The 23,033-nt window shown below is 41.3% G+C and overlaps 1 protein-coding gene across 1 annotated transcript in view; it reads right to left on the bottom strand.

Annotated features, from left to right (window-relative positions):
- Positions 1 to 1,020: 1,020 nt before the first annotated feature.
- Positions 1,021 to 23,033, bottom strand: part of LOC143485451 (uncharacterized) — a 23,428-nt gene continuing 1,415 nt past the window's right edge. Inside the window, exons 2-18 of the mRNA XM_076984897.1 lie at positions 18,234 to 18,549; positions 10,039 to 10,203; positions 9,474 to 9,591; positions 9,171 to 9,276; positions 8,631 to 8,866; positions 8,255 to 8,413; positions 7,873 to 7,984; positions 7,330 to 7,498; positions 7,008 to 7,244; positions 6,750 to 6,844; positions 6,228 to 6,278; positions 5,576 to 5,954; positions 5,288 to 5,464; positions 4,127 to 4,224; positions 3,788 to 3,949; positions 1,742 to 1,918; positions 1,021 to 1,377 (exon numbers count right to left, since the gene is read on the bottom strand). Of these exons, the coding sequence (XP_076841012.1) occupies positions 4,214 to 4,224; positions 5,288 to 5,464; positions 5,576 to 5,954; positions 6,228 to 6,278; positions 6,750 to 6,844; positions 7,008 to 7,244; positions 7,330 to 7,498; positions 7,873 to 7,984; positions 8,255 to 8,413; positions 8,631 to 8,866; positions 9,171 to 9,276; positions 9,474 to 9,591; positions 10,039 to 10,203; positions 18,234 to 18,429 (2,211 nt within the window). The 5' untranslated portion in view covers positions 18,430 to 18,549 and the 3' untranslated portion in view covers positions 1,021 to 1,377; positions 1,742 to 1,918; positions 3,788 to 3,949; positions 4,127 to 4,213. The remainder of the gene's footprint in view (positions 1,378 to 1,741; positions 1,919 to 3,787; positions 3,950 to 4,126; positions 4,225 to 5,287; positions 5,465 to 5,575; positions 5,955 to 6,227; positions 6,279 to 6,749; positions 6,845 to 7,007; positions 7,245 to 7,329; positions 7,499 to 7,872; positions 7,985 to 8,254; positions 8,414 to 8,630; positions 8,867 to 9,170; positions 9,277 to 9,473; positions 9,592 to 10,038; positions 10,204 to 18,233; positions 18,550 to 23,033) is intronic.

Raw genomic sequence — 23,033 nt, 5'->3', positions numbered from 1 at the left:
GTGTGAATAGTGAGGCATAAATCTGATACTACTCTTCTTAATCAGGGTGTTCCACAAGGATCTACTCCGAGTCCCTAGCTTTTCACCATTTACAACCTGCCCCTTGGTGTTATCATCTGTTGTCACAATCTCAAATTTCATTGCTATGCTAACGATACTCTAATTTATTGTGAGTATTAAACCTTCAAATGCATTCCCTACTCTTACTCTATCCTCTTCTACTCAGTAAATCATTTCAATGCTAGTGTTTTAAACACCCATAAGACTGAACACCTGATTATTGGTACTAAATCCTCGTTTTCCATTTCCATACAGGATGTTGGTGACATTTTTTTTAGCCCCTACATGTAACCTAAGCATTCGTTTTAACCTTGTCTCTCATACAAACTGCAAATTAAATTGCTAACCTAAACATATTCCCATCTGATGTGAGATTCCCATCCCATGTGAGATCCTGGTTCATGCATTCATTATCTCTAGGCTAGATCACTATAAAACACTTTTGTATGGTTTCTCTGTCAGGAATGGCAATCACGCCCGTGACCGCCAGAGGGCGCCATCACCAGTATATTGACCTGCACACCTGACTCCAATCTGCTACTCACCACACCCTACATAAGGACTCTTCTCACAACACACCAGTGTGAAGTATTGCCTCCCTGTGTTGCATACCAACTTGGACTGATCTGGTTTTTGACAATATATATAAAATCAATATATATATTACACCTGCGTATGGCTCCCTCTCTAGCCTCGGGTTCACCACCGTGACACTCTCCACCCACTTCAGCATATAAAAATTCTCCACTAAGAAATCCATGCATCTCACCCCATCTTTCAACAAATATAACACATGGAATGTAGGATTTGTGTGCTGAGGGAGACTTTAGAAGACCAGGTCCTATGTACTACTACTACAGCGTATTATTTCACTGTTACGAGTAGTTACACATTTCTTTGTACAGTTTTAATAAGTCATTAAGACAATTGCGTATATCCACCACCAGATGGTACAAAGGCAACAGTTGTACTGTTTATTACTGTTTATTATATTTTCTGCAGGCACAGTAAGAAATGCACAAACATCTCCATCTTCAAGTAGAATCCATGTTGGGCATTATTTTGGTCTGGAGGTCTAGCTGGCAGCTCTCAGGTGATCAGGAGGTTCTTCAGGTTGATGAAGCAGGGCAGTCCAGCAGCGCGGGGCCCATGTGGGCATGAAGGGCTTGGCATAGGTGGACAGTGGCCCCCTCACGCTTCCACCCCTCCCGTGGACCGTACCACTGTTGCTGGAGGTCCCCAGGAGCTACCAGAGCAGAGGAAGCACCTTCTGCTCAACCAGTTGTGGCTTGCGGGGGTAGAGTTCCCTAACCAGCTCTATAAAAAGAACATTTAAAAGGAAGATAAATAAATCAACCCTGGATAGCACTGGGTTATTACAGAAGCATTTTCTTAACCTAGAACGAAAAATTCTAGAACCTAGAATTTCATTCAATTAAAGTGACAGTATTTGGAAACTATGGTAACTCTCTGGAATGATTAATATCAATATTATAAATATTATTAATTAATATAGGAATTATAGTATTTCTGGTAAATCTTGTTTTATCTCTGGCATCTCTTAGCATATCAGTGGAATGGCTTTCTGAAATAATAGTTTTTTGATAAATGTATTTGAATTTGTAGAATATTTCTGTATACACAACCACAAAAGATTAGACACTGTATATTGTTTACTTACCTGCAACTTTATCATCAAGATCCACTTTAGCTTTTCCACTGAGAAATTGAGCCTTTGTGCAAAACGGTTGAAGACGTTGTCTCTGAGCAGTGTGATTATCTTCTGTAAGGCCTCCAAGGCATAGAGGTTAACCTTGCTATTTGACTCCTGCAGTTGTGCTTTGAAAGCATCAAATACCTGTAGCAGAGGAAGAGAGGTATAGAGCAAGGCGCCCATGCATTGATCAGGCACTCACCATATCAGTGCCGTTAAGCCCTGGAGCTGATTTGATTTCGAGTCCTTTCATTTCATTTTTCATAAGTCATTCACTTGGATTCTTTACATACATTGTAAAACAAGCTCACACTAACAATGGACACGACTGCCCTCCACTGTAATAGTTAAAACTGATTGTCATAATATTTTCTACTCTGAAGCGTCTAAGCTTTTGACATTTCTTCAGATGTGCCAGCATTTAATGTTCTCCAACGTATGACCTCCCCCATACAGATCACTTCTGAAAGCTGCTGAAAACATTAAAAATCAATTCAGTTCAAATGTGTTACCGGGAACAGGCCCGTCGCGATGGGGCAGGCAAACCAGGCAATTGCTTGGGGCCCCAAGCTGGCCTGGGGCCCCCAGACAACAACAGGTTAAGAATTAAATGCAGCGACAAACTGTGTGAGCCCCCCTTTACATTCTCAAAGTCATGAGCAATGACACTGTTCTCAGAATCCCCCTCAAGGGGCCCCTCCCACCAGCTGCTGAAGGCAGGCAGACACTGTCGAGTATAAACCAGGCTTTAGACGCCGGCAAATATGAAACTTAACCATGAAGCGAATTTATCCATCAGGAAGCCAAAAGAGAAAACAAAAGAAGGAAGAGGAACACAAAAAAACTAGTGGTGGGCCGTTAACGGCGTTAACGGCGTTCGTTAATTTGATACTCTTATCGGGCGATATAAAAATTATCGCCGTTAATATATCTACTAAATGGGTAAGCAAACTATGATGACTTTCAACTTGACAGTTTAGCTCGGCTGTATTCCTAACCAAATTGCACAGTAGGGGCGAGAACGAGTTTTCAAACCTGTGAATTAAAAATCGTACGTGTGTTTACATGGATGCAGCCACGAAGTCGCCAGGTTTGCTTCATGGAAAATTCATTTTTAGGAACGTAAAAAATTACCGGAGCGGAGATCGGAGCGGTCGTTTTCTGCATGGTCCTAGCGCTAGATTCGTCGCTATTTAAATATTTATTTTTAACCGTTAAAACTTCAGAGGACCAAACCGGCTTTTGAAAAAGTCCCCCCCAAACTATGTCCGTGAGATTAAATGTACTAAATGTTGGCTTACATTTCAAATATCATGTTTAGCTGAATAAACATGTTATCAACCCCTTTTAATGTACAGTATGTAGGCTTACAAATTCATGTTTAACTGAATAAACCGTTGAACACGAGTAGCCTACATTTTATTGAGTATGTTTTTTTCTTCAAGTATCAAAGTAGAACAGCTTCCCCAAGCAGTCATTGATGCATTTTGGAAACAGGAGATGAGCCCCTGGTCTAATGCACCCTCTGTATTAAGAAACCCTATCTCAAAAGCTGACTTTTAGTTATTACTTGGGTAGCACACATATGAGCCATTTTAATATAGATTAATCTAGATTAATTTCAAGATTTCAGTGAGATTAATCTAGATTTAAAAAATTTATCTATGCCCACCCCTAAAAAAAACACAAGACAGTGGTAAGTGATGATTTACACTGGATAAATTAGGCCTACCTGTACAAATGGTGTAATTTAGCAGCAGGTAGGCTAAAAACAATATATACGTCCCGGGTAATCCCATACTTAAATCTGCTATGTTCAGCTACAAGTAGTAAATTTGTAAAGTAGTTAGTTTGAGGTGTATATGCTGTGGTTCTTGAAGGTGGACTGCGGCCAGATATGTTTTTTTTTTGGCCGGAGGGGGGTTTGGGCATGAGATTTCTGGTGTGGAGGTTGGGGGGGCCCCGGTTGGTGTCTTTGCTTGGGGCCCCCAAATACCTTGAAACGGCACTGACCGGGAACATGTTGCCCACGACCATATATGGGTTGTCCTCGCAGTCGGCCACCAGCCCTTGATGCGCTCCCTGAAGTCTTTTGAACCCAGCAGGGCCTTGAGCTGCTTGACGTACTCCGTCTTATCTGCAATGCTGTGGACATGTGCTCTGCTGCCGTCTTTGCTGAACACACACAAGAGAGAAACACAAGGATTGGGTTATAGTGTCCAAATAGAAAATGAACAAGGCTGCAATCAAATTAAACCAACATCAACACCATCAAAAATTGCAAACATCAAAGCAGTTTCAACCAGGATGCACTTTTTTGTTGTTGTTTTGATTAACTGTTTAAATATTCACCTGCTGGCAAACTGAGGAGGAGGTACGCATGACTCCACAGCTGGGATAGAGCGCCTGCCTCGAGCTGAAGGAGTATCCTGAGGCATCTCACCCAGACCCTAAAGCCACATCAACATCATGGAGTGATGATACTGAAGTCCACATGTTGCTTCATACTTTGATTCTATCCCAAAGGTTTCAAGCCGGTTCATTTTGAACCATGCTCTGTCCTTTAACTACTGGGTCTGGGACTACACTGTGCATGCCCTACTGTAAATATACTGTATGGTGCCACACACTGCCCTGTACTTTAATATTTGTTTACAATATATGTCTACCATCACAGTTTAGATGGGTTTTTTATTGCAGTCTGTTTCACCTAAAAGTTTTGTGTATAAGTTTGTTTAGTGAGTAAACATGGGGCATAGTGGCTGAATGGGATAAAAAAATCCTCATCATGTATTCAAACATGAATTGCCACCTTATATTTCAGAGTGGATACACCTTGGATATTTTTGATTAATAAAGTACTACATATAAGCATATACCACTTATAGCATTCAATTGGTATATAGTACACTATGCCTGACCCACATTTTTCTGGTCCATAAGCAACAACTTCCAGCTCATCCAATATTACACTGCACCTTGCATATTACTCAATATCAGTGGCCCAGACTATGTAATTTTGCACTGGTGGCTGTCCTGTAGTCTCATGCCCAGTTCCATTTACACTCCCTGTCTAACCTGACTTAGTTCTGAAGTCCTTCCAAAAACCACTTATGTGCAAGAACATCCTTGAGCACAGGACGTTTTTCAGGGTCCTTTTGCAGACACCATCTTATCAGATGGCGGCAGTCTGTGTGTGTAGCAACGGGATTAGTTGAGAAAGAAAATCAGTTACCATCTGAAACTTCTGATCTGACTGTTCTAATGGCTTATTCAAAGTTTTTAAATAACAGAACTGTACAGAAACCTCCATCACTAACAAAAAAGACTGAACAAGTCTTTTTATAATTTTAAGATGGTTACAAAATGTTGTAGTGCCAATTCTCCATTCTTCATTAGTCCATTTTATCAATCTGTGGTTGTGTATTACATTACCAAATGAAATAATTACATAAATTATCATTTTGCAATTTAGACTTTCAAGTTATCTTGAAGATGCTTCTGCCTTTTTACCTCTGGATGGGTTTCCACTGAAGCACAGGTGTGCCTTAACATGGTCCTCCTTATTCTTAAAGGGCACATCTCCACAGATAATGCTGTAGAGGAGCACACCCAGACTCCAGATGGTGGCTTGACGGCCCTCATACGTCCTGTTAACCAGCCATTCAGGTGGGCAGTATACCTTGGTGCCTAAGACAACGAGAGAAAACCATCAGTAACAAAATAAAAAGTTTATAATAGTCTCTAATTTGATCCCATTTTTTAACTTGAGGTGCACATTTCATTCTTATGGTGAATAACCTCTAAAGTGCCTGTAGGGTCCGGTCTTAAGCAGATCGCCACAACCAAAGTCGATCAACTTGACCTCAAGGGTGTCTGGGTTCACCAGAAGGTTATTTTCCTTGACGTCTCTATGCACAACTCCACGGTCATGACAGTGAAGGACAGCCTGAACCACCTGACGCATGATCAGTCGTGCCAGTGGCTCAGGCAGTTGGCGTTGGTGTAAGTCCAAGAAGTTAAACAGGTCCATGCAGGGGACGGGTCGCTCCAGAATCAAGATGAAGTAGTTGTTGCACTCAAACCATTCTAGCAGCTCCACAATATGCTCACAACGAGGTGGCCTGCACACCATCTTCATTAAAGCCACCTCTAGGGGGAGACTGCGAGTTTCGCCGGGCTAAAATTAAGGAACACATGGTTAGTGTGGGTTTGAAGTTTTATAGTGGAATTATGGTTAACAGGTTAACATGAAAGGGATCTGGATTGGTACCAATCATTAGATGAAACCTGAATCTAAAAAGTGAACTGTTTTCCATTCGTGTTGGGAGGAGTCACTGAATGGAAAATTAACAGCTTTGCGTTTATAGTCCCTTTGCAGTTTTACCCATCTAAAAAGTTCCAGACATTGTTACAATATTACATAAATCACAATATTACATATTGGACTTACAACAGTGATGAACCGTTCTGCATGATACTTTGGCACATATTTAATGGCGACCTGGTCACATAAAAAACACAGGAAGTAAAGTTGTTTACACAAAACAGTCAGTACATTTAACATATCTAAGGGCTTGCAGATGGTAGCCACAGCTTCTCAGGTAACTCATAAATCTGGAGTCTGATAAATACTCATCCACAGATTGTCAAGCTTATCTGTCACGCTACAACCCCGAACCCCTCCCTTCAGGCGTGTGTTAATGTGGTCCATGTCTGTATATGTACGTCCGTGGGTGTGACTGGGTGTGTGTGTGTTCACCTGTCTCGTTAGACTAATGAGTTTCACGCGGTGCTTGTTAGGCTACGTATATATAATGTCAAGGTCAAGGTACATTAGATTTGACCACTTGATTGCCATGTGAATAACAAAGGCTCTCTAGGGAAAACTCATAGCTCCTTTCAAAGTTCTAATCACAATCTAAAATAGAAATTAGGTCCCACAATCATTCTTGTATTGTGTGCTGATACTCACCTGTTTTCCATCAGCCTTGCGGACTCCTGCATACACTGAGCCGTATCCTCCTGTGCCCAGGAGATCTCCCACAGTGTAGCGTGAAGTGAGGCACACTACATGAAACAAAAAAAGTTACATCCTTGTAACTGCAAAACATTATTCAACATGGAGAACTAGATTTTAAACATTGTTGTGTAATGCAGTGTTAACAGCAAAGCAATTTATGTGCAAGTGCAGTGATCACACATGAAGCGCTGAAGAGCAGGCAACACTCACCAGAACTGATTGAAAGGGATGGGCGTGCTCTGTTCAGACTGGGAGCTTGTCTGCGTTGTGGCAGCATGTGTAGTGGACATCTAGTAGGGACAACTGTGGGGAGGCTGGGATGAAGCGGGGGACTCAAAATTTTGACGGGACTTCTGGGGGTGCGTGCGTTGTTGGGGCTTGAGGGCAAATCATCCAGGATGACATCGGTCTTAGTCTGGGCTGGAACACTACTGTTCAGCTGCAGGTCTGATGGGAAGGTGGTTCACAGGTAAGCGGTAAGGTAAGGTTCTCAGGAAACAGGAGGGGAGCGTTCACCGAGGTCAGCCGTTACCTTTCAGAGGTGCCGCGTCGTCTGGGCTCACGTCCCTCACCGTGTGCCTAAGGCTACGCTTCATTCGTTGCGTGTTCTGACACTCCACCTGTGCGACTGGAGCTTCTTGCTGCTCCAGACGAGGCTGACGCATCTTATCGCCGTCAATCCTAGACACCTTTGTCCTCTCCTGGGAATACACACGTACGAATCACCACAAAACATGGAGTGATGATATTGAGGTCCACATGGTGCTTCATACTTTAATTCTATCCCAAAGGTTTCAAGCCGGTTCATTTTGAACCATGCTCTGTCTTTTAACGACTGGGTCTGGGACTACACTGTGCACGCCTTACTGTAAATACAATGTATGGTGCCACACACTGCCCTGTACTTGAGTATTTGTTTACAATATATGTCTACCATCACAGTTTAGATGGTTTTTTATTGCAGTCTGTTTCACCTAAAAGTTTTGTGAATAAGTTTGTTTAGTGAGTAAACATGGGGCATAGTGGCTGAATCGAATAAAAAATCCTCATCATGTATCCAAACATGAATCGCCACCTTGGTGAGGACCCTGATGGTTGCCAGGTCTTTGGCAGGGATGTACTTTTCCACCATCTTATCAAAGTCATGGTGGGAGGACAGGAACAGCAGCATACGCCGGCCCAAGCGCCTGAGACGAGGAACAGACCCCAAAACAGGAGAGAACCGTGAGTGAGAGTCCCATGACTCACAGCACACCGACTATTTATCTTTCGAGGGGACAATTTTACAAGGACGTCTGTGTTTAGAAAACACGATAGTGCTTCTATTACTCTACAGTTTAGCAGCATTTGCTGACTTCAGAGTATCAGAGTAGGAGACTAAAAGAATCAGCAAAAGATTACTATCTGGGGAAACTGAATAAGCTTTGTAGAATTCTCGTTCTGATCCCAGTACAAACCTGGTTTCTTTGGAAGAATCCTGTGCCAACTTGGAAACTGCAGGAATAATTCGCGCTGTGATGTTTTTCGCCCCAGACAATAAGCGGCCAGCACCAATCTTCTCTGCCAAAGTAGCCAAGTGCCGAGCAGTACACTTTCTTACTGCAGCATTCTGATGACTTTTGAAGAAAACAGAAAGAAAAAAAATTAGGGCATTTAAAAAAAGAAGGTAATAAATATTAATCCATCCAATCAATGTATACAGTACATCTTTTAGCTTCGATAAAGAAACTTAATACCCTTATGTATGATCTAAGTACACAATCAAATAATCATATTCTATTCGATGGCTTAGTTTGCAGCCACAGTTTAAAAGCTCACTGCAGGCTAACTGACCAGAGTCCTCCAGCGAGAAGGGCGTTCATGCTCCGAATGGGGGTGCAGTTCTGCACCATGCTGTCCAGAGCTGTGTCCACGTCCTGACTGATGAAGGCATTGGACTCCACTGCTTTGTGGAGGAGGACCTTAGCTGTAGCCTCCACTTCCTGGTCCATCCCTTTCTGCAGACTGGAGTACAACTCCCTCAAGGACACCACCGCCGTGCGGGACACGCGAGAGTGCCGGTTCCGCACCTGCAGGAAAGACGACGTTCCAGCTCGTTTTAGCCACATCCAACACTGCCACCGCCATCTTAAGTATAATCCACCACTGCAATGTGTTATGTAGGCGGAAATACCTTAATCTCTAATTACAGTTAGATATGTCATCTGAATTTCATTTAGATGATAAATGTTTTTATAAAAAAGGAATTTCAAAGTACTATGCTGACTCTGACTTGACTTTGTCAGCAACATCACCTGTAATGTGTACATGCTGATGGTGTCTGCCAATTTTAGAATTCAGACAGATACACAATCAGCAAATCTAGTGGTTTACCTCTTGAATAAGAACAATGCAGACATCATGAAGCCTGCTGCCAAGCACATCAGAGTGATACTGAGCCAATCTACGGATGAACATCAATCCTTCAATTTTCTTCTCCCTGTATAAAGATATTGGACATAGACACACACTGTAACCATCGGCTACTGAAAGAAAAAAATGCTACAAGAAAAGGAACAAAGAGGTAAAAAGTTCACTAAATACATACATACTTACCATATATGCAGAACACCATAAATGACTTGCTGTTTAACCTGCCCTAGCCAAATGCTTCAGAATTTTGCAGGTGTGACTTACCCGTCAATAGAGCTAAGCATTCTGAAGCTCTGAGCGAGAGCGAGGTCTGGTTTGGAGAAGGGCCCTAAAGTCTGCTGCTCGTGGGGATCCTTCCTGAGAGTTCCTGGTTTGAGTTCATCTAGAGAGGAATACCAGAACCCAAACAAACTGATTAGGACTCTTAGGGCTACCAGCTCAACTTTGGTTAAAATCAGCTTGAAGACTGAGTGCAAAACATTATTCAACATGGTGAACTAGATTTAAAACATTGTTGTGTAATGCAGTGTTAACAGCAAAGCAATTAGAACCTCTGCCAACTACTCCTTCAAACATGTAGTCAGCAGGGGATGCCCTGGTGCTTTGCACTTGAGATCCTGAAAAGCACAATACATATTAACACGTACTCTATCAAAAATCCCATATATAACTTCTGGTTTCATAGAGGATCAGCAGGGGCTTTTTGTTTGTAGTATAGGGCTTTCAAAGCAGTTTTTACTTTTTAAATACTTTTTTTTTAACTTTTTTTGTTGTTACTGCAGCAAATGATTTGGATGCTATTTCCAGAAGAGCAAAAGAGTGAGCTCACCTTTGGCAGGCCTGAAGGCACGGAGAGGCTTTCGGCCAGCAGGTTTGGTGAGTGAAGGCAACATTGGGAGGGTGGGCAGAGAAGGCCTCATCAGTCTTGACGAGGTGACTCTCGTGCGTGAAGTGAGCACAGGCAGTGGGGGACACCTGCTGGAGCCAACTTCACCTGCTTGGGCAAATAAGGCTATTAGCAGAAATTAACTCACCATAACATTTCTCAGTGCCTTAGTACTATGTTGCATATGTTTCTTTATCTGAAAGTGCCACTGAAATATGATTGAAGCAAGATGGACCAAGAACGGCAACATCTCATATGCATCTTGCTACAATTCATGTAATGGCAGCACAATGAAGTAGTACTGAATAACTGAAAGCAGGGCATCCGTGAGCCCAGAAGCAGGAAGACATTTATCAGAGCTTCAGTATATGTGTGACCCAGTTTTAGTTTAGCTTAGTTATGATTCTTTTAGTTCATTGCATCATGAAATCTTACATTTCAATACAATTTGATTCAATTTAATTATTTTGGCACAATTCAGAATTATTTTAAGGCAGATGCTATTTGCACCCGGGTATATGCAGCAGTATGTGTTATTTGCACCCGAGTATATGCAGCAGTGTGTGCTATTTGCACCCGGGTGTACATAGCAGTGTGTGCTATTTGCACCCAGGTATATACAGCAGTGTGTGCTATTTGCACCCGGGTGTACATAGCAGTGTGTGCTATTTGCACCCGGGTATATGCAGCAGTGTGTGCTATTTGCACCCGGCTATACGTAGCAGTGTGTACTATTTGCACCCAACATTTTGATTTATCAAAGATTAGTACTATTCTTTTGTGTTCCATTTTACTTACAAATTATTTTACAAGAAGTGAAGATACTTTTATTTGGGGTTATGGGGTAGACCTGTTTGAATTTTGTTTTTCACTTGTGAGTCTTTTTCTTTACCATGCTTAGAATTTAAATAGCAATTTAATTATCCTAAGTCGCTTACCGCTAATGGCAGTAATCACATGGTAAATACTAAATGTAATATACACTGCCAGTGATAAATAATGTTAAAACAAAATGTAACACAAGTTAATATCTGTCTGTAGCACCCTGATATGTACACCACATTGTATGTGTCACGTTATGGTCCCCGACCCCTCCCTTTGGGCGTGTGTTTACGTCGTCTGCGTCAGTGGATCTCCGTGGGTGCAGTTGCGTCCTGTGATAATTCGTTTTACCTGTGGCTCGTCTCGTCATCATGTGGGGTTTATGTAGTTTGTCTATTTAATGTGCGTTCGCGCAGTGTCTTGTGCTCGTCGTTGTTTGAGTCTACGTGTCTCTATATGAGTGTTAAACGTGCACTGTCTGCGCTATATGTGTAAAGACAAATAAAGTAACGTCTGTAGCGAACAGGATTCTGTGTCTCGTCCTTCACCCAGTCGCCAGCGTTACAGTATGATGTATACAAATATTCTTCCTGCCAGTACATTATCAGCCTCTTTAATTTTATTTAATTTCACAGAATGCAGAAGACAGATTTGACTTTTTAATTCATTTTTTCTGGATGGTTTGTACATTTTTTAAAGAAATAAATTGGGGTTTTTATTATTTACATCATGTTTAAATAAATTTTAATTTTGTGCATTGGATGGTAGCCCTCTTCACTCCATAATCTCAGTGCTCTCTGGAATTCCTCACAACTGTCGAAGGAGTATCCTTCACAAATGTTCTTTAGCTTTTCTTCCTTCTTGGGAGAAAACACAAATATTAGCTTATATAAAATAGTCATTACATTATAAGTCTGGCATATTGACTCTGTCATGCAAAAACCTTAATTCAAAAGGACTGTACATCTTTTGTTATACACATTCATGTCCTTTGTGTGTACTGAAACAACACAAAAATAGAGAACAAAAAGACAAAATTATATAATTTTACACAAAACTCAAAAAATAGACTGGACAAAATTGTTTTTGTAAGATAGCAATGCGACTGTCACGTAGGGCTACACCCCCCTCTCTGTCACTTCGGGTTCCTGTCCTCGTGTCTGTGTTGTTCCCTGCGTGTCTGTCTCCATGGTTTCCCCTCGTCTGACACGCCCGTGTCATCAGTGTCTTCACCTGTGTGTCTAGTTTAGTTCTGTGTGTGTCTTGTTTAGTTCTGTGTATTTATAGTCCCAGTGTTTCACTTATAGGTTATTGGTTGTTTTGTTCTATTTGGTTAGTTTGTGCTCTTGTTATTCATGCTCTTTGGTCGTGTTGTGCTCTTGTTATTCATGCTCTTTGGTCGTGTTGTGCTCTTGTTATTCATGCTCTTTGGTCGTGTTGTGCTCTTGTTATTCATGCTCTTTGTTCAGTGTTCTACGCTTCCTGGTCTCTGAGTTCTACTCATTTCGTTGCTCAGTCTGTGTTTTCTGTAGCCTGATTTTCTAGTTTGTATGCGTTTACCCCGTGTTTGGTTTAAAGTGTTCGTTCGGTGTCTTAGTTTAATTCTTAGTATCGTCATGCCTGTTTATTTGTCAAACCTGGATGGCTCGCCCGTTATGACCTCTGCCTGTTTGAACGACTTTGATTATGATCATTCCTCTTAATAAATCTCGCTCTCCTCAGCGTTTGTGTCCGCCTCCAAGCTCTGTAGCGCCAGTTAGTGTTGCCACCTGTCCCGGTTTTCCTTCTTTTTAATATTCGGTCCCGACAAAAAATATAAATCATTTAATGTCCCGGTTTTCACTAGGTTAGTTCAAACGACTATTTGGACTGTTTCTGCACACTTGAAATCTGTCTTTTTTTTCTCGCTGTGTCCATTTTACACCCCCCACCCGGTAACACTTTACGTTCGCCACTATTATGCTCCTATTAGCTCAAAAATATATCAGTGTTCGTTGGATAATAATTCTCACACTATTTCTTAAATATATATCTTAAAATGTAAAGTTAAATTGAGTGATGGACCTTTATACATAACTATTAACCAAATTCTGCTTACCGTTTCCTACTGTCTCCGTTTCGGTTCCTTTGAATTTGCGCCTTTTCGCTCCCGCGCATTCATTGGTAGACATGCGCAGATGGGTTCGCTTTTTTTTTTTTTTATTAAGGGGTGAAAATAGCCTCGCTGTGTGGCAAATGCTACTTGTACCCGGGTGCAAATAGACACTCCGTTATTTTAATTCTGATACTGGTAGATACTGAAGAGCCAAACTACAGTACCTCCTAGCTCTGCTCATGGCTAGCACATCTCGCCTCTGCTAGACACTGTTCCATTAATGAGTGAAACCATGTCAGATGAAGATCATCAAATTTGAATTTAAGTATTTTGTACATTTGACAAGTGGTGACTATAAATGATCTAATTATATGCAAATGTTTTGGTTAAAATTAAATTTATGTAGTATGTATGTAGGGTTGCCACCTGTCCCGGTTTTCCCGGGACTGTCCTTCTTTTTAATATTCGGTCACTAGGTTAGTTCAACCGACTATTTAGACTGTTTCTGCACACTTTAAATCTGTCTTTTTTTCTCGCTGACGCGCACCATTGTGCCTCATTGGTGCTGTGGGATCATTTGACTTCACAATCCAATCGGTACAGGCGGCTCCTACATTTAGTGAATCAGTTGCTCTGCTATAGCGTCATTTGAGAAGTTTGAGGAACAATACAGTGGTTGAGATGGGTGGCGAAACAGAGGATGATGACGAGTCTGTGCCATCTTATTTCAATAACGACTGGATGAAAAATGAAAATTATGCCGCATGGTTAAAGCCAACTCCTGATGATCCATTTTCGGCTACCTGCGCCATGTGCTCAGCTAAAATTCTGATTAAACATGAGGGCAAAACTGCATTGGATGACCATGCTAAAACCAAAAAACATATACATCGTATGCAAATCACCTTAATAATTTAGCCAAGAGCAAGAGCAAAATGTCATATGACCAGTTCTGAGCTTTTCAGCATCGAAACTGAAATCCAAACATTCCACCTTCCCAACCAAACATTCTAATCCAAACATTCTAATCCAAACATTCCACCTTCCCAACCAAACATTCTAATCCAAACATTCCACCTTCCCAACCAAACATTCTAATCCAAACATTCCAAAGTTGAGTAGCACATATGATAATCACAATTTCCTATTTTTTTTTTTTTACCAAAACACCAAATCAGCCAGGCTGCTACAATAACCTGATGCAGCCTGGCTTGTACCCAAAGGGTTCATACCAGAGACCGTATATATAATATATATATATATACAGGGTTGCCAACTCGCATTTGACTGTCTTCATACGCTCTCACGCCACACATCTGATTTCTCACGCCGAAAAAAAAAATCTAGTTTATTTATGATGACAAAATTTTCAAACAGCCCCAAGCTTAAGAAAGAATCACATATCTAGACAGAGCTGAAATATACCTTTAAAATTGAAAATTGGTTGAGAATTGATAAAGTTATGATATTTACAATATCATGTATCACATTAAAATATAATACATTAATTACAATAGAAGTCATGTGACTGAAATTCACATAATCTAATTCTAATTAATCATAATTAATAATTAATCATAATCATAATCTAATTCCAAGTGATGTTAACTATATTACCATTAACAACAAGTTATATCAGAAAACAATGAGATATTAAACTACACAACACTGGTATCGGTACCGATTTCAAGAAAACACTGTGGGAACGAGTTAAACCGAGACGCCGCTTTTAGCCTAAAGTTGCTAGCTACCGTGACGTTCGATACACAAATGTCAATCATGACTACCTATTTTCCGCGGTCTAGTAAAATATTTTCGCCTGCACGGATTTTGATTAAATTTGGTCAATATTGAGATAAAAGCTGTATTTTTAGGTCCATATTAATTTCGATGGTGTCCGGAGCTTTGGTGAAGCCCACAGACCGCTTGAAAACAACAAAATATCTTCTCGCAGATCTCCCGACCTGAAATCGCCTCAGAGTTGACTATTAGCAGTGATTGATGACTGGCTGGGTTATGCTTGACGAAGTCATAGTAGTATTCAGGAAAAAAACATACACTGGCGGTGAGGAGTGATGTTATTCACGCTATTTTCCTGACAACACTGGGCGGGGCCATATTGGTTGACTTTGTGTTCGAACTTCCGGTGCTACGTATACGCTGATACCGATTACAAGCAAAACGACAACAAACACAATATGACTAGCATAATATGTTCAGTTAGAGCAGAGGTGGCCAAGTGTAGGGGGGGAGTGTAAATTATTAGCGGGGCGGATGTAAAATGGACACAAATTAAGTATTAAGTAAAAAAAAACAAGCACAAACTTTGATATAAACATATGGCGTGATATGCTTCAGGACTTTGTCACGTTTGGAGCACACTACGAGCTCTGTTATGTACGCAACTGTTGTTTTCTATGTGAAAAGTGTATACACCCCGTTATTAACACTCGTTACAACGCCACTGACCTGCGCTCATCTTTAGGAAGAAGAGAACAGACAGTGTCAGTAGTTTTGAAGCTCCCTCAGTCGTCTGCGGTGCCTTTGCTGCACCTCGTATGTGGTTTATTCCAAAACGTGTGACAGAAGCGTCTCACCAACGAGACTCAAAGTACAATCACAACAGCACAGACACTTCATGCCACTAGTCTCCCGTTTTCCACTACGCCGGTTTTAAAAGTGTTAGCGGCTCGCTGGGCTTGTAAACACACCGCGCACCACGAAGGTGTAGCAGTGTGTCTCCCTCAGAGCTGATGAGGTAACCGGGCTTCCAAAGAAGAGGACCTGCGTATAAGGCTGAAGGCGCTAAATTTAAAATATCCACCCAAACGTCCATACGTCTGCTCTTATCATTTTGTGGAGGGGAAACCAACACCAGATCATCCTTATCCCGAGAAATGGCTCGGTTATGAAGCTCCGATGAAGCAAACGTGTCGGGTGCTTGTGATCAGATAAGTAACTATTTTATAATCAGTGGCCACATCTTTTCCTTGCATTCATTTTGTAATTTTAGGAAGTAAAGAAGTAAATAGACAAGAATGCCTATTTTATGAAAAAAAATCATTAAAATGTAGTAGTGTACACTAACGCGAAAATAGCTGACCGGAAGTTCTAACACAAAGGCGGAAGAAACACACTTGAAAGTGGGCGTGGCGAAATACGGTGAATAAACCGCGTCGCATCGCTGGGTGTCGCTCACTCTCATTGAAAATGAATGACTTCTGGTCGCCGTGTCGCTCTCGTCGCTTTCGGTGTGAACGCACAGGAGGGTGGAGTTGGATGTGGGCGGGGTTGGATGTCCAACTCCGCCTTCCTGCAGGCTGCAGCGAGACATACTTAGACCTGCGGCTCTTCGCCTGGTTTCATGGGTACACCGGTCCACTCTCACCTGCACTAACGGTGTGTGTCGTGGCCCGGTTACTTCATCAGCATCAGTGTCAAACGTAAAATGGACACAGCGAGAAAAAAAAGACGGATTTAAAGTCTGCAGAAACAGTCTAAATAGTCGTTTGAACTAACCTAGTGAAAACCGGGACATGAAATGATTTTTTTGCCGGGACCGAATATTAAAAAAAAGGAAAACCGGGACAAACCGGGACAGCGACGTGAAAACCGGGACAGGTGGCAACACTACGACTGAGGGAGCTTCAAAACTACTGACACTGTCTGTTCTCTTCTTCCTAAAGGTGAGCGCAGGTCAGTGGCGTTGTAACGGGTCAGAGTTGTTGTAACGAGTGTTGATAACGGAGTTTAACCACTTTTTACCTAGAAAACAACAGTTGCGTACATAACAGAGCTCGTAGTGTGCGTGAGCAACCTCGCCGTGCCGTGGCCCACATCCTCCAACTGTGCCAAAGTCCTGAAGCACATCACGATTAACGAAGTTTGTGTTTGTTCGCTTAGCTTGAGTTCACCCCGGTATTTTCGTCAAACGTGCATGTGCCTGAGATGAAAACACCGCTTCCCAGTCAGGACAAGATCATTTCACTAAACAATTTGTGTCAAGTTTGCTCTCAAAATGTCAGGGAAAAAATGCACAGCAAAAAAAAATATGAAGAGGACGTTAACAGAGTTTGCAGCTCTAGCTCGGCACCCGGGGAGCAGTTGGAGTTAGGTGCCTTGCCCAAGGGCACCTCAGTCATGGCCTCGGGCCTGGGAATCAAACCCACGAGCCTCCAGTCACAAGACCGGTTCCCTACCACCAGACCATGGCTGCCCCCGAATTGTTTGTGTGACATTTACAATAAATCTGAGCAGAGGTCTGTGTGTGTGTGTGTGTGTGTGTGTGTATATGAGAGAGAGAGGAAGGGATGGGTGATGTTCAAGCATGTGTATGATGTGACTCTTTGCTGTAACACAGTAAAAAAAAAGTGGCTCTTGGTCTCTAATGGGTTGGCCACCCCTGCTTTAGATGAAAGCATCAGCTAAAGGCAACATGATGGTTAGTTATGTTTCCCTCTCACCACTGGGGTCTTGGGTTCAAGTCCCTGTCTGTGTGGAGTTTCCATGTTCTCCTCATGTCTGCATGGGTCTGGTTTCCTCTCACAGTCCACAAACAGTGAGGTTAGGTTGGTTTGTCCCTGACAAATTCACAGAGTGTTTGTATGTGTGACTGTCTCTCCTTGTCCAATAATAAAATGGTGTCTGTATGAATGTTTGTGTCTGTATGACCTGGGTACTCTTAGGGTACTGGGTACTGGGTACTCTTAGACTGGTACTCTTGTCCTCTCTCATCTTCCTGCACACAGTTCAGCCCCCCAGGGGGCGGAGGTTTCTGGAAGAGAGTACGCAGTGCGCCACTGGCTGCTGCTTCTTGTTGGTGTGTGAATGGTTGTGAAAGGTACCTGTGCTCCTGTGTTAATTGTACCTATGCTCAATACATTTCAAGATATATTTCAAGCATTAGTTTTGATTAATATTACACAAGATCCATTTTTTAAAGATTTTTAATACAGTAATACTGTCCTACTGAAAGGTATGTACATTATATACACTCAGTCCTTTATTTGAACTCCTTTTGCATGAATTACTGGCACCCCCCATATTGAGGGTAAGCCACAAATGTTTTTTTAAGTGCACAAAAATTGCTAAAGAAGCTGGCTGTTCACAGAGAGATGTATCCAAGCATATTAATGGTTGATTGGAATTGACAGTGTTTCAAGCCACAGAAGTGTCCTGGACATGCTCCACAACTGTTCTCACAATGTCAGAACTGACTTACCCGGGCCAAGGAGAAAAAGGACTGAACTGTTGCTCAGTGGTCCAAAGTGCTTCTGATGAAAGTAAATTTTGCATTTCATTTGGAAATCGAGATCCCAGAGTCTGGAGGAAGAGTGAAGAGAGGCACAGAATCCCAGCTGCTTGAGGTCCAGTCTGATGTTTCCACAGTCAGTGATGATTTGGGGGGCCCATGTCATTTGCTGGTGTTGGTCCACTGTTTTAGTCCAAAGTCAGCACAGCTGTCTATTTTAGAGCATTCATGCTTCTCTATGGTGACAAGTGTCATGGAAATGCTGATTTCCAACAGTACTTGGCACCTGCACACAGTGAAAAGTACCAATAACTGTTTAAATAACCATCATTATTGGCCAGCAATCAATCTAAACACCAACATAACCAAGTGGGTAGACCACACACAGGTGCATCTCAATAAATTGATATTAAGAATATCAATCAAGAATATCAATTACCCTAGGGCCCCCATACTCAAATACTCAAATATTTTTTCAATCGCGCTGTCTGACGAGGCTAGGGATTGCCTCCATGGCAACAATAAACAGCAGCAGTAACATGTTTACTGACCGGAGCAATAATGGCATGCCTGAAATTTGCCCCCCCCCCCCCAAAAAAAACTGGACAGCGAAAACCGCCAGTCCAGCCAGAATGGACAGAAAGGTTTGCGTTCTTTCTACCACCGTCCAGTACTCACCCTATGTGCTTAATATGTCAAGAAACTGTCAATAAAAATGTGCAATGTGAAACGACACTATGAATCAAAACTCAAGCATTTTGAAGAGACATTTCCGCAAAACTCAGAGATCAGAACAACAAAATTAAATGCTCATATTAAACATCCAACCGAATCCTCCACACTTCTTTGACAACAAAAGGCAACACAATGCTCCCTTAGAGTAGCGTGGGTTTTGGCAAAGCACATGAAGCCATTCACAGATTCAGAGATAATGAATAGCTATTCATTTTAATTTATGCCCAAATGCAAATAATATTTTTATTTTAGGTAATATTTTGTTTTGAATAAAAAGGAAATGTTATAAATGTTATGATACGTTATCATACACGGTCTCAATAAATGGCCCATTGAGTCATTGAAAAAAAAAATTGTGGCCCCTCATCATTTCTATTTGAGTACCCCTGTCCTAGGGTAACCCTATCAATATCAATAAAGAATATCATTGAGCCAATTTATAGTTGTCAATTCATAATTTAGTAATTTTTTTTAGTAACTCAATTCACAAAGTGAAACTGATATAGATTAATTATACACATTATATATATTATATATATACACATATATATTTCATGTGCTTGTTTAAATTTTGATGAATATAGCTTACAGTTTAAGTCCATATATCAGACAATTAGAATATTACATAAATATGAAAAAAATCAATTCAGAGTGGCATGGAGGCACGTGCAGGTGCCAAGTACTGTTGGAAATCAGCACGTCCATGACACTTGTCATCATAGAGAAGCATGAATGCTCTAAAATAGACAGCTGTGCTGACTTTGGACTAAAACAGTGGACCAACACCAGCAAATGACATGGGCCCCCCCAAACCATCACTGACTGTGGAAACATCAGACTGGACCTCAAGCAGCTGGGATTCTGTGCCTCTCTTCACTCTTCCTCCAGACTCTGGGATCTCGATTTCCAAATGAAATGCTAAATTTACTTTCATTTGAAAACAGGACTTTGGACCACTGAGCAACAGTCATTGTCTCTGGGTAATGAGTGGTTTGACACAAGGAAGGAGACAGTTGTAGCCCACGTCCTGGATATATCAGTGGCTCTTGGAGCACTGACTCCAGCCACAGTCCACTCCTTGTGAATCTCCCCCAAAGACTTGAATAGCCCTTTCTTGACAATCCTTTCAACACTGTGCTCATCCCTGTTGCTTGGGCACTTTTTTCTACCACACATTTTCCTTCCAATCAACCTTCCATTAATATGCTTGGATACATCTATTTGTGAACAGATAGCATCTTTAGCAATGACCTTTTGTGGCAGTAATTCATGCAAAAGCCGCCAATGAAGTAATACGTGTATATAATGATTGTACTTGTACTTGCTTGTCAGTAGGCCAATATTACTATATTAAAAATCCTTTTTTAAATTGATCATATGTAACATTACAATTTTCCTGAGATGTGCACTTTTAGGGTTTCATTAGCTGTATTCCATAATCATCAAAATGTTTCACTTTTGAATTGAATTACCAAAATAAATTTAGAATTTTAGATACTTTTTGAATTGCCAACATTTTCTCTGAACATAGTATTCTGCTGTAAAAAAAGATTTCTCAAATCTTAAAATTAATTTAACTCAATTGCTGCATGTACACTACCAATCAAATGTTTGGACACACATACTCTGTTTATTTTTATTATTTTTGATATTATATATTTGATTATATATTTTTAATATATATGTATATATATTATTTCTATATTTTGATTACAGCTTTGCATGCTTTTGGTGTTTTGTTAAGCAGTGTAAGAGCCAAATGAAGAGATAATGTGACAGAAGCAGCAGGAGGCGCTACAGAGGCTGTGTGCTCTTTAATGTCCATCATTAATCAAGGTATACACACAGCACACGATAAAGAACTAAAGTATAAGCATCACGGTAGGTGAACATGTGACAATCACACTCAGCGAGGAGTGGGAGGAAGTCTCTGGATCCTTGATTAAGACGAGACGCTGGGTCACTCCTGACAGGCGTGAGAAATACGCGGCATCGGCCGGCTGGACTTGTGTGCGTATTTAAAGGCTGAAAGCAAACTGAAAACACGTGAACACAATCACCCAAGGGTGTGTCAATAAACAGGTGACTGGGAAGGAGGGAGTGTGCATAACAAGGGGGGTGTAGAAGTTGGTGTCTCCCCTGAGCCCTGGGACCAGCCGACCGTGAAATAAGGAAAATGTTTTTTTGATATTTTGTATTAGTTTCAGTATTATGCATATAGAAGTGTCATTTCCTTTTAAATTGAAATATTCAAGTTAAGTTTATAGCTGAATCAGGAAATCCTATAGGTTTTGGATTGAAGTTAGACTTGTGTGTAGCATAGAAGCCTATAGCCTTTTATGAGATTCTTTAATGATAAGGTTGATAATATTAGGGAAAAAATAGTGCCAATGCACCTTGACAGCTGTCTGGTCAGCTCTGGAGCTTTCCTGGGGGTTAGAGTCCTTCTCCCCAATTGGTTGTGAGGAGTTTATTTCATTGGTGGAATCTGCTAAGCCCTCCACATGCATACTAGATGCTGTACCAACCCATCTACTTAAAGAAATACTGCATAGCAATGTAGAACCTTTGCTTACTATAATTAACTATTCTCTGAGCCTGGGCTACGTTCCCAGTTCATTTAAACTTGCAGTCATCAAGCCGCTAAAACCTGGTCTTAACCCCCAGGAACTGTCCAACTATAGGCCAATCTCTAATCTGTCATTCATATCCAAAATTTTAGAGAAAGTAGTTTCTTCACAACTCTCTTCCGTCTTACAGACAGAACATGTCAGAGTTATTTCAGTCTGGATTTAGACCTCATCACAGCATTGAAACGGCACTTACTAAAGTACTGAACGATCTCTTAATATCCTCTGATAAAGGACACATTTCTTTTCTCATACTGCTAGACCTCAGTGCTGCTTTTGACACCATTGATCATAATATTCTACTTAATAGGCTGGAGACACTCATTGGCATAAGAGGTCAAGCACTCTCCTGGTTCAGGTCCTACCTGATAGATCGTTACCAATATGTACTAGTAAAAAACGAAAGCTCAGAGCATTCTAAGGTAAAATATGGTGTCTCTCAAGGATCTGTACTGGGTCCCATATTATTCACATTATATGCTACCACTGGGCACCATCATTCGTAGGCATGGTATTAGCTTCCAACTAAATTCCGATAAGACTGAGGTGCTGATTCTTGGCCCTAAAGCTGCTAGAAGCAATTGGGCTGATATTCCCCTTACGCTAGATGGTTTTTCAGTAACACCTAAATCTACCGCAAAAAGCTTAGGTGTCACTATTGATTCGGATCTTTCATTTGACACACATATATGCAATGTCACTAAGGCTGCCTTTTTCCATTCACGTAATATCGCCAAGCTGAGATGCTTACTTTCATTAGCGGATGCAGAGAAGCTGGTCCATGCTTTTGTCTCGTCACGAATGGACTATTGTAATGGTCTTCTAATTGGATGCTCTAAACAGTTCATAAAGAAGCTACTACTTGTACAAAATGCTGCAGCTAGAGTCCTAACTGAGGCTAGAAAATTTGATCATTTTAGTCCCACACTCGCGGCATTACACTGGCTTTCAATCATGGCCGGAGTGAGCCACTTTTTCAGCCCGGGAGTTTCATGCGCAAATCCGGCCCAAAATTATTTTTCCATCCCAATCGGCCCAAACTAGAGATTGACATGAGCCGGCCCATCAGGAATCCTCCCGAATCTCCCGATTAGCCACTCCGGCTCTGCTTCCAATTAAATATCGAATTGAATTTAAAATTCTTCTGTTAACCTATAAGGCATTAAATGGTCTTGCCCCACAATATCTGAGTGAACTCATTGCTTACTACAACCCATCTCGCCCGTTGCGCTCCCCAAATGTTGGATTGCTCCTAGTTCCAAAAATTTGTAAGACTACAGCCGGAGGCAGAGCTTTCTCCTTTAAAGCCCCTTAATTATGGAATAGCCTTCCAGCTCCAATCTGAGATTCTGACACAGTTCCAATTTTTTAATTTAGACTTAAGACTCACCTATTTAACCAAGCC

This window comes from Brachyhypopomus gauderio, unplaced genomic scaffold, assembly GCF_052324685.1.
Source record: "Brachyhypopomus gauderio isolate BG-103 unplaced genomic scaffold, BGAUD_0.2 sc34, whole genome shotgun sequence".
NCBI lineage: Eukaryota > Metazoa > Chordata > Actinopteri > Gymnotiformes > Hypopomidae > Brachyhypopomus > Brachyhypopomus gauderio.
This window is presented reverse-complemented; position numbering and strand designations above follow the sequence as displayed.